This window comes from Scomber scombrus, chromosome 22, assembly GCF_963691925.1.
Source record: "Scomber scombrus chromosome 22, fScoSco1.1, whole genome shotgun sequence".
Taxonomy (NCBI): domain Eukaryota; kingdom Metazoa; phylum Chordata; class Actinopteri; order Scombriformes; family Scombridae; genus Scomber; species Scomber scombrus.
The window spans coordinates 17,587,259-17,599,811 of NC_084991.1; the positions used below are offsets into that span (position 1 = coordinate 17,587,259).

Sequence of the window (12,553 nt, forward strand, 5' to 3'; positions counted from 1 at the left end):
AATCTGCATGTGATTTATATTCATGATGTCTGGTATTAAATCCCCAGTGATTTGCGGAACCAAATCTATAATAAATGATGTTCCTACACTTTTCTGTGAGCGTCACCCGAACAACAGCTGAATCAAATAATATGAGTTTGTCTGCCTCCAAATCAAATGCTTAATGTTTCCCTTTATTTTTTCATAAATGTCCTATTTTTTCTCTGTCATTCTAAGTATCTTGAAGACTTGAGTACTATCCAACAGTTTTGACCAACACAAAGAACAGATTTCCTGTGTGTCTACATCTCGGTACCGTTCAGCAGCTCGGAGTTTCTCAGCTCCCTGGGTGTAGACAGCCATCGACCAGTCCACGCAGCGAGCGAAGCCTTCCTTTAGCAGGAGTTCTGTAATGTTGCCATTCTGTAACATGGGGAAACAGGGACAAACATGAGCACAATTAATGAGACAGTAATCTTAATGTCAGTGCCACCACGGGGGTGTCTGCTTGTGTGTCTTACCGGATGAAGGATGGTGCCCAGTATGATCTGATTAGGACAGCTCTCCAGGATGATCTGAACATCTCTTTGCAGAAGACGTGACTCTGTGAAGAATTTGGCCTCTGCTGCGAACGGCTCTGGCGACTCTGCGCCATCTGCTTCCCTTTTGAATGTGGGACACTGGAGGAACAGAGAACTCACATTAACAAATATCATACGCTTAATCCATAGGTTTTTGGCAAGTATTAGAAAATATGTTACAATATGTTTAACGTGACTGATTACATCATCATCACAAGACAGGTGCACATTCGCTCTACTGCAATCCCCCCAGTAGTTGAAGCAGTGCGCTCTTTGGGAATGTTTTTCTGTGTACTACTGTTATCCTCTTTTAACCTGTCACCTTGCTGAACATGGAATCTGTATTCTCCTTTTGAGTATGGCAAAAAAAAAGAGAGAGAAAGCTATAAACACAACAGGCCTGACAAGCAGACAAGCCTTTGAACGACAAAACAAAGAACACCTTGAAATGGATGTAATATCTTCAAGTGGGAGATGAAAAAGATTATTTATCTGGAGTGGTCCATTGGCAAAGCTGGGCTTGGTGAAAGAGATTGATGGGGAAATTTAGTGGAGCGGATATGACACTGCTAGAACAAACACAGAATTTTAAGGAGTGACAAAAAGGTGCTGTTATTTCTTTTAATGTGTTTTTTATACATTTGTTAATAACGAGACTGAACTGTCAACCTTAAAATACTTTCAATAGTTTTTTGTGACTGTAAAAGGAAGAACTGAAGATTTGTGAAGGATACTGTCAAAACAGCCATTTTATCTTCATGTGGCTAACCACTCATGCATTTATTCATTTGCTTATTAGTTGTTGTTACTGTGGTCTCCTGACTATAAACCAATTTTTCACAGTTCACATTCACCACGTCCGTAGGTACATCGCATGAGTTAGGTGAGGTTACCTTGACTCCAGACAGCATGACAGTGACCAGGTAGTAGTCGGGGAGGAGCAGCGCACGGACAACACTGCCGTCACGCACGTGTTCGATGATGGCTTTAGGGAGAAAGAACAGCATGTAGAAGCGTGTGAGGAGAGTGTCACATTACGAATCATGAGTGTACAGACATCAAGGTTAGACTGGATTACATTCATCTTGTCTTAATTACTAGTGTTTGACCTGAGAAAAACGTATGGTGAAGACTGGCTTGTTAGTGATCTGGTGTTTATACATTTTAATAAGGAGATACTGGCATAGCATGTATCCTCTTTTATACAAGTATCCTGCACTTACTGAATTCAAAACAATCTGCCAAAACAAACATGTCTTTTACTAAGCTGTGAGATTGAAGCGTCTTGTGGAGGGATCACTCTCTCTGGTACTTCTTGGAGAGGAGAAAGTCACTGCCTCCTTGGGAGACTGTTCGCTCCGCTTAAAGTGATACTCCAGACAGAATATACCCTTATCAAACCTTTGCCACTGTAGGCCTCAAAAGGTGGCTGGGAAAAGGGGCAGCAGTTTCTTTCCTCACAAAATACAGGTTTGTGGTCAGCTTCGATTCATTTTGGTTTACAGTGAATTTCGCAGCGGGAGAAGTAACAAAATATGAATTGAAACTTCTCGAACTGCTCCAGCAGGACAATCCCTCCTCTCTATTGACAGAATGTCCCACATGTTCAAGACAATTTTACCAAAGTACAGCCAACACACTACTTTGGATCTGCGCTACAGTGGTGAAGTTGATTTGAGAAAATTCTGATGATCTTTAGATAATGTTTCTTCTTATAATTAGAATCTATTAAAACCATCAAGCTGACCAAAGCCATTGTTCTTTGAAAAGACAGACACTACATGTATGTGTTTTACAGCCACCTTTAAGGCCAAAGATCGAGAAGCTTGATACTCAAAAGATTTTTGGTGGATTATCACTTCAGAGTTTGACAGCACAATATGCTTCACAACAAACTTTGAGGCAGTGTCAATTTATTTGCAAAGCTTTTGAGGTAAAGCATAACATTCTCCAAAATCATATCACTAAACTGTTGCTCCTGACCTCTAAAGTGCTTCAAAAATTGGACAGGATGTGATTCACCTGTGTGAAACTCATTTCACGCCAAAATGATATTTTGAGATGGGTTCTCTCAGTGACTTTCCTTCTGCGTATCACATGTGCACATGCGAGTGTGTGTGTGTGTGTGTGTGTGTGTGTGTGTGTGTGTGTGTGTGTGTGTGTGTGTGTGTGTGTGTGTGTGTGTGTGTGTGTGTGTATGTATGTGTATGTATGTATGTGTATGTATGTATGTATGTGTGTGTGTCTGGGTGCAGGAACAGGCAGCAGCATAGGCACACAAGAGAGAAATTGGTATTCCAGTTTTCAACCACAGCGACTCAAGGCACATTTAAAGCGCTTCGGCTCGATTGCTGCCTTCAATTCTGAAACAAGCCCGACTGTCTCCCATGAATGGTAAGGACAAGAAATAAAAGAATGAAAAAGCCATCCCCCTGTTCATTTTCTCATTCAATTAAAGGGTAGTGGAAATGAGCTGAGCCACTGTTAACAGCAGTCGCCTGGAATGAATCGAGTGGCACATTACACCTCGGGTAGGTCAGAGATGAAAGGCTGGAGGAATGAGCCAGTGAAAGGTGATCTACTTTGTGCCAATGTGTGCCCTGAAGTGGATATTCAGAAGGAAATATCTTCATCCAAAATGGTGGATATCAGACACAGCCTGCAAATGCGGGCTTTTACAGAAAAAAAAAAGTGTAATCTAATGTATTTTCATATGTAATTTCCTTTTCGTTATGCCCAGTACGGTTGCTTGTACGATCCCTCCCGAAGTCCTTACCATTAATAGGTTTCTGGTGCAAGGAGTCGACAAAGTTGCGGGGATTCTCTATGGTGTACTTGAGGTCGCGGATGGTGTGTGTGCCGCCGCCCTCACTCCACATGCCCTTCTTGGATGCCTTAGACTGGTCCTCCAAATCACAGAGTCTGGCCTGCTCTAGACTGGACACACACATAAAAAGAAAAGGTTTAAGACACAATAAAAAAGGAATACCTACTGACACATTTCAAACTGACAGCTGTGTATGTTATGAAATCAATATGTTCTTGCCTGTATATATTGTTCTTTCAATACAGTAGGTAGTGTACAGAAGTTAGCTTTAATGCTCTTTTGAAAGAGGGTTGTTCAGCTTGTAAAAAAAGTTGTGGATACAGCACAAATATTTTCACTCATCCATCTCCTCAGCCAGAGTGAGGAGAGACTGAACACTTAAAATATGAGCAGCTGAGTGAATCTGATTTCATTTTTTTTTTAAAGGAAATTTGCTGCTTAAGATAAGAAAACTAAATGAAATATCCACAGCATCTTTATTAAAAATTATTCCAATATATTAAAGTTAAACAGTATGAAACCAAGAGCTGAATGAAATTGATATTGAAACATTTCACAGGTGGCTCCCTGCCATCTGAAAATGAAAACGATGTTAGAGAATGTTGCCACACTAATGCAATAATAGCTCTTGTTAAAATATTGCTAATTACTAGTTAACAAACAGGAGCTATAAAGATCAGACGTTCTCCGAGTGCCATAAAAACCCCTTTGACAACCTGCTTGAAAAATAAAAGCTATCTCAGCCTGTTAACAAGTTGCAATTAATTTCACACCAGTTGGAGAGAGACAGACTGTATCTAACAAGCAAAAAAAAGGGGTTTGAATTGTAGAGTCGCAGCCCTTGTTAAGTTTAACATGTTCTAATAGGTCTTATCCAGGCTGTGTTAAAACATGTCCCAACAGGCAACATATTAGAATTACAACCATAATTACAACCACTTGCGACCAAAGTGAAAGGCTTTACCTTGTATAATGTTAATAATAATTGATCATATTACAGTTACAGTTGTGTTGCATCCAAAAAAAAAAAAAAAAAAAGACAAATGCCACTTGCTGTTAACTTTAATATGTACATATGCTCATTAAATGTACAGACTTGGTGACAGTATGGGTTTGGTGAGGTTCCAGCTTTTGTTGAATTAAGTGCTGCTCCTGACAAACTGCATTGTTGTTTTAGTGGCAAGCAAGCTGATGACCAGATTATAACAACTTCTTTTTTCTTTTTTTTTTTAAATGTATCAGAGCTTTTTTGTGAAGAGACAGTAACAGTGTTTGACAGCTCCTTCAAAGGCAACCACATAGCCGGCTACAAACGCCACAATTAATTCTATGCTGGCTCTCTAAATTGTGCAGCCTAATGCTTTTTGAGGGCCCTTGTACAAGTTTAATTATTCAGAACTTCAAATGGCCAACAGGCTTTTGTTTTTCCAAGAAGCAAAAGCTGCTCGATTGATATGGGAGTAGAGATGGTGACTAGAGCTTTTTAAAAAATGAACAGTGCATAAACTACATTTTTTAAAATCTTACTGCCTAAAAAGACATGGTTTGCTTTGGAGAAGCAACAAAGTGGGTCTCAATTAAAATGCTACACACAAACATACACATAGCCAGTTCTCCTGCTGTGTGTTCCTAATTGGGCTTTTGGACTTATGCCCAAAACGCTGTCAAGTTCGCTTTCCCGCCTCCCCTGATTTAGCTACTAACTTCAAACTGAATCGAAACAGTTTCTTGCTTACTGAGCAACAATAGTGAAACTTTCTGTAAGAAGTCAATTGTGCTTAAGCTACTTAGAATTTAAGTGCTAAACAGGAACAGAAAGCAAAAAAGATGGGGTGAGAAAAACTAACAATGCAATCAAGGAAAGCAGACGTTGTAAATCCATAGAAATAAATGGAAAGCGACTCACAAGTACAGATTGGTCAAGATATAGAAATGATTTCATGTGTGGAGGCAGATGATAGTGAACTTATCCACGTCTCCAAATAGACTGGTTTCTTTTTAGGTCAGCATCTTCCTCCAACTAACACACTGCTTCAAATCAAAAAAATATATATATATTGACGGGTAAGAAAGTGCAATACTGAGCAAGACTACTAGAGCAACAAGGGCCAAGAAAAAAAAGCTTTCCAATTCCTTATATTTGAACACGCTGTAGGCTACATCTTTCATCTCCATATGGCTTCCCCTGTGCAACCAAAAATACTTTAAATAGATACAAAACGTTGAACCTTAGTAAGCCGTTTTAAAGCTCCCTGTTGTCTTTGTACAGTTTGAAGAGGGTGTAGGAACTCATGTTCCCCAGTGTACTTGACTGGAAGGGTTCCTCTCCTGGTGAGCAATGAGACCCAAATAAGCGCACTTCATCCTCGAGACATTTACCTACACCGCCAACCAAAACCCCACTGGGGCTCGAGTTTAAAAAGAGCAACGAGGGGGGGGGGGTTGTGAAGCACAGTTGGACTCCATGTTAATGTAGATCTCTTTTGCTCCAGATGGGTTGGTCTTATATAACCAGTCATTCCAACGCCTTGTCTGTGGTTTTAATTTTTTTAAAAGGAAAAGTGTAATGCCGTGGACTCTGACCAGCTTTCAGGGTCTAGACACCTCAGTGGATGGACTATGCATTTTTTAAAGAAGAGCAGTCTGAGTGTAAGAGACTGAGACACAAGACTCATTCAATCACTGCATGGCTCAGCACCATGGACAGCACTTTTTCATGAAAACAAAAAACAACCCTAATTTGTGTGATTGAAATAAATGTAAATCTGCCTGACACCGACAGTTGCAATATATAAGGAGGATAAATTTGCAATGTGATCATATTTTTACTTCAATGGCTAAAAGAAAAATGAGATAAATCAATGAGAACGAAATAAAAAGAAACTGTTACACAAATCAACAAGATCTTTGTATGCAAAAGAAAAAAAATATTTTGTGGCTTTATAGGGCAAAAAACGTATGAGAAATATGCAGGCTCAATACAGACGTCCTAATTAATGATAGGAAAGCATGTAGTTCTGCCTTGAGATAAAAACTAGTTAGATGGAAGAATCTAATCCAGTTCTTCATAAATCCCCAGACTGAAGGGAGACAACTAGCCACTGATCAACCATGTTGGAGGTGACCTGGAGGTAAACAGCACACAGTTGCACTTTCTTGGACAATATAAATGCAACCATGTAAAAAAAATGTTGGAATATGTCCTTCCAAACAACTATGCAGTGATGTATTTAGGGAACATTAAAGATGCTTTCCACACTCATAAAACTTCCACTCGAGGCTCTGGTCTGTTTGTGGCGGAGTCTCAATCACAAAACATTCCCAAAGAGCAAAAACACTACACAACTGCAAGTCTGCTTCAGACATCAGAAAACAAACACATGATCCTGAAACAATTATGAAATTATTGAAAGAAACATGAATCAAGCTCCTGTCATCAGAGCAGCTCTGCACTATGACAGTAATAAAAAGAGAATGATTTGACATGAAGTTAGATACTAAAAAAAACATCTAAAGCAAAGCACTGTGTGACAGGAGGCGGTCATGTGACAGTCAGAGATATTAGAGGAGAATATTACAGTCTACAGGTGATGTTTTTACACTGTCAGCTGCAACATCTGCAGAGAGACACAGAGGTGGCTGTCTGAGTGAGACAAGTTTCCTAGCAACTACTGAAATGTAGAAGTTTCTGCACCTAAATGTCATAAAAGTTCATTTTTAAAAAAACCCTTTTAAATAGATGTGCAGCCATAATGATGAAAATATGGTAAGCAGAATATAAACGTTGCATTCATTTTTCAGTATTATATTTGAAGTCAAAATTATTAATTCAGATTAGGGCATTCTAGTTGTAAATCAAAGCAGAGTTTCTCCCTAACATAGAAAAGGAGAAAGGATGTATTCATGACACGTACGACAGGTCTGGACCACTCGTGAATTTCATTTGTACCTGTAAGGAAAAATTCTAGGTACAAGAAAACTAATGAATGCTTCAATTTTTCTTAAAATTACTCCTAACTGCTTTTTAAGAACAAATCTGTTCATGCTTCTTGCATAAGACCCATTGGTTTCACATTGTTAAGGACATTTATTCAGTGGTAAATGTTTTTATTCTAAGATTTTAACTCAAAGTACCCTTGATACCAGATTTGAAAATACAACAAAAATGTAATGAATAAGCAGCACAGAAATGTGACTAGATTTATAATATTTGAGATTCCACCCTCATGTATCAGTGCAGAGATGCTGTGATTCCATCTGAAGATACCAGGAATCAATCTTCTGTCTCAATGCACCACTTCAAGGTAATTTGCTCAAAATTGGATAAGTATCACTATAAAAAAAAAACAATTATGTTCAAAAAGCTATGTATTGTGTGGTTAATCAAGCTACACAATTGTTACATATTTCAAATTAGATATGAAATCACAATTTATTCAAGTATTATGGCTTAACCCCCAAAAAGGAGAAATATGAAGTCCACAGAAATATTCGTTTCTATTTAGATCTAGTATAATCAAGATGACACTGCTCTGTTTGTCTGTTTCTGTGTGTTTGAGAGAGAGACTGTGTGTTCTTTCTTGCTCTAGTAAACCAATGAAAACCATCCCTAACCAACAGTGCCCCAACCCACTCTGGAGCACTGCTGAGCTCTGGCCCCGGCACTCAGATTCATCCATTGGCTGACCCTTTTCCCAAGCAGCATTCAGCCTCTGAACACATGTTCAGATGTCCAAAGCTATCATCGTTACTATCATCCCCATAATTATGCTCACATCACAGTGTGATCAACGTACGAAGTCACAATTGGTCATGGATATTGGATGCTAGTGCACTGAGGGTAAAACTAAGTCCTCACTGAGTAATGGCCCTCCCCTCTTTGGCCAAATGATGCCCACTTATACTTAAAGCATCATTTACATTAGTGTTGTTCTGGGCCATTGCACAGAATGCTTGAGATGGGTCATTAGTGGCAAAAAATCACATCATCTATGTTCATGTTGGAGGATATAAATGTAGCAGCATGAGTCAAATTGCTTGTAATGTGTGTAATGTACAAATACTGCCACTGGGGGGATATACAGTACTCTGTCATATAGCGCTGGGTGTATACGGATATTTAGGGGTTTACTGCGTGAGGGCAATGTGGCAAGAAAGAGTTTCAGAGGGACATCACAGTTGAAGCAGGGTTATACTGCCACCATGTGGGACACCATGGCTCAGTCCCAGTTTTCTACAGTCTATCATTCCTGACTTATGCACATCTCCCCACTGATTTATCAGTGTTGTGCTGCTACAAGCTTTAGCAAGTAGAGGATAGAGGAACAGTTATTCCTTTCAACAAAATTACTATTACCAATATCCCTCTTCTACTACCCAATGACAACATGGATGATAATGACATTGTAACAAACATATTGAAAACTACATAATCTGGTGTTAGGTGTAGTTAAATAATTATGTCCCAAAAAAAAAATGTTCATATCATGTGCTGCCGGGCTTGTAGTGAGAATGCAAAAGCACAAACATATGACACCAATTCTGTTTTCAATGCACTTTCAGGATTGACGACAAAGTCCTGTGATCATAGCACAAACCAAACACCCTAAGGTCTAGCAGCAGCTTGCTCCTCAGAGCCCCCAATACTAAGCTCCACTCCATAGGGGATTGAGCCTTCTGCTCTGCTGCATCACACTTTTGGAGCAGCCTTCGTAACCATCTGAGGGCAGCACACACACACCCCTTAGTCTCTTTTTAAAAAACCTTTCTATTCAGAGAGGCTTTTTTTGTGTTGTGTTTTTTATTTTATTAAAACTATAGCAGTTTAAGTTTCACTATGCATGAAAAGTGTGGTACAAATTAAATGTATCGTTATTTATTATTTTATTTTTTTATATGCTTTAGTTACATATTGCTTGGGATTTTGGTGGAAATATCAGTGCGCAAAATTGTATCTGACTGTAAAAACAACTAGGAAATTGTGTCTGCTTGTTAGATCACAAATCTGATAATCTTGGTTGCCCTGTGCTACTGGGGGCTGTCGTGCCATTTGGCAGAAATGTAAACCATTCAAGTCAACAGACAATAGTATTAAAGCACAAGTAGCACAGCAGCAAACATCTTACTTGTTCCCTCTGATTCCTTCCCTGCGGACTGTGGCAAGGCCCTCGTTCACCAGAGACTCTGCGATGTTCTCCCCTGTTGTGTCTACAATTAGAAAGAAGAGAAACAAAAGACACAATCAAACACTAGGGAAAAATACAGAAACATTTGGCCTCATCTCCATAACATGCTGTTTTAATTTGTCAGAAATAAGCTACCAGCATGTAACCTACAATCTTCATGCAAGATAGAAATTATACTTTTATGAAAGCAACACAGATTTACTTGAACACATACACACATTACCAGAATGAATAAAGCTACTAAACCGTTTTTTAATGGAGGTATGAAACATGTATTGCAATACAATTTTAGGACAGAATATACAAAACATTTTGGTTAACGCATTTTAAAACTGGGAGCATCTTCATGCCACTTAATTCTAAGGAGATCCCGAGAGTTGCCTTCATAATCCTAGTATAACTGTAACTGTTATACTGACTGTAAGCCCACCACAGACATGATTAAATCAGTATAATAAAACTCCCTGTGATATTGTTCAACTGTACAAAAACAAACTGCTGAAAAATAAAGAAAACACAGCTGGAATAAGTACTTTATATTCCATTATGTATGCAGACATTGTACGGAGCCGGCATGTTGTTTTTAGAGTTGGTTGTCCACTCACCTCTCCCCAGGTAGACCATGCCGTACTCCCTGCCCAAAGCAGTTTTGATTTCCACAGTGAAGCACACCTCTTTGCCAATTAGCTTCTTCCGCAGGAACTCTCTGGCTTGAAAGGCCCATGGCTGCAATACAGACAGGAATATTATTGTACACTCACATAGCCATCGGCAATAAAAAGTTAATTACAAACAACTAATTAAGGTGAATTTGACTGCTAAACTTCATAACACCTACAGTTATCCCGTCGGCATACAGTTATTTTTTCTTTCTTTTTTTAAAGTTGGATTATTCATTCAAAGCAGTCGAGTGCATGCTACCATACATCCAGTATGTTCTAGGCTTCCAGTGTTTTCAAAAATAATTGAAACTGCAAATAGAGACAATGCTGCAAAGACACGTTCCTTCACATTAAAATGTGTATTGTTGTATTTTCTGTCAATATCTCATGCATGATCTCAGTTGCAATAAAGTCAGGTGCATCAAGGTGCGTGATTCCTTCTGTGTTTACAAAGGATGCATTCAGGCACAGTATTGACAATAGGTCACCTGTGTTTTGGCAGCGCTCAGAGCCTAATACACAATCACTGTAGCAAAGCACGTAAAACATAAGAAAATACACTTGAAGCGTCAAAATACACTTTGGGATATGGTTGTACTTGTAGAGCGCAAGTGAAACACTTGACATAGATATCATAACTGTACTGATCCGAAGTAAGAATCTTGAATATCTTCATTTCATTCTCTTTGGTGGCATCCATGGTGGTAAGTGTTAATTGCAGGCAGCTTTGGAAATTAATGGGAAGCAAGGGCAAAAATGCCCCAAGAAATCTCAGAATGCACCTAAAAACTGTGACTGAGGGGTAAAAATTGACCCCAAAGTTTCAAGAAAATCTTCAAGTTTAGGCCGCTATCCTATTCTTACATTAAGCCATTTCATTCAACTCACTCATTTCCTTTTCCTGGTCTAACACAAACTCACACCAACAGCGCTGTTATTCACACAATGCTGCTGTTACAATACCTGGCAGAGGCCACGCTATCCTGTACCTGCAGTGAAACTGGCTGCTGCAATGGACCGGTACCTCATTAAAAAAGCTCCAACTGTTACCAAAGAAAGCGAACCAAATTCTCCACCATTTTGCAAATGCATTTTGGGGCAGTCAAGTATGTCCAGTAAGTAGGGATGCTGCTGCTCCTGTGGAGCCCATGTAGCCTCAATAAGAGCAGCTAGTGTAGCTAATCTTGCTAAGAGAAAACCAGTCACGTGAGGCTGTGACTGTTATAACAGCAAAACACTGAAGCTAATTACATCTAATGCAACATCGAACTTAACAAAATCCCTCGACTAACTACTTTATAAACACATTGGCTAATAACACTGCAAATGTGGGCCAGTCTCAATCACCGTTGTGTTACCTCATTCTGCGATAGATAACAGACATTTAAGTGAAAATCTTCAAGAAAATTACTTTCAACATGCATGCATCCATGTTGACAAACACAACTTAACTCCCTTCTGCACAGACCAGCCTTGAGTTTTCTTTCACCTCTTCACAGCCACCAAACAAATATAACAGTGGACAGTAATAAAGTGAAAGTAGTACCCATTAAACAGAATCATTAGATGGTAATGATGACAAAAACTGCAATGAACATGCTTCTTGCAACCTGCAGACAAACTGATTTTTTATTTTTTTTTAACAGACAGGATTAACAGTTGTAAAAAATAAACTGTTGGACTTAGACTTTTCAAAGGAGTACTCGGTGATAAGAAAATGTCAGAGTGATACCTTTGAACCTTGACTTCAATTAAGAATTGACGTGTTTATCACCAGGCTGCATCATAATTTATACTAACAGGCATTGTCTGAATACTAATGTATACAGCCATTCAATAGAAAAGATGACAGCAAAGCAATGTGACTTCTAACTCTAACTCTTCTCCACACATCAGCATTCACTCCCAAATTAGAGAACTAGGTTGTTTGGTTGGAGGCCTGCTTAGCTGGGCCTTGTTCTGCCTTTGCCAAAAACATACAGATATAAGCAAACAAACAAACACAATGGGATGGAACCACTCACCTCATCAGGGGTGTCCTTGGTGTCAGGCTGGGCCTGAGCAGCTCGGCGGGCCATGGACCCAGCTCGGACGTTACTGAGATTGATCTGACGTTCCGGGGGTGGGCCACCTCGAGGCTGGCCCCGAACAATAATGGCACAGCCCGACAAGACCTGGAGGGATGACAACAAAAAGTATCAGTGGGAGAAAATCAACTCAACAGAAAAAAATACTGCTATACGTTACACTCAAAAAACATTTCCTCTCTTTGTTTCTTACAAGCTACTGATCACAAAGACGGCTCTACAGACCACACAC

General features: G+C 39.3%; 1 protein-coding gene across 1 annotated transcript in view; it reads right to left on the bottom strand.

Annotated features, from left to right (window-relative positions):
• Positions 1-12,553, bottom strand: part of snd1 (staphylococcal nuclease and tudor domain containing 1) — a 177,855-nt gene that overhangs the window by 162,119 nt on the left and 3,183 nt on the right. Inside the window, exons 2-8 of the mRNA XM_062444103.1 lie at positions 12,259-12,408; positions 10,178-10,298; positions 9,513-9,594; positions 3,337-3,497; positions 1,454-1,545; positions 501-659; positions 296-402 (exon numbers count right to left, since the gene is read on the bottom strand). Coding sequence (XP_062300087.1) covers positions 296-402; positions 501-659; positions 1,454-1,545; positions 3,337-3,497; positions 9,513-9,594; positions 10,178-10,298; positions 12,259-12,408 — 872 coding nt within the window. The remainder of the gene's footprint in view (positions 1-295; positions 403-500; positions 660-1,453; positions 1,546-3,336; positions 3,498-9,512; positions 9,595-10,177; positions 10,299-12,258; positions 12,409-12,553) is intronic.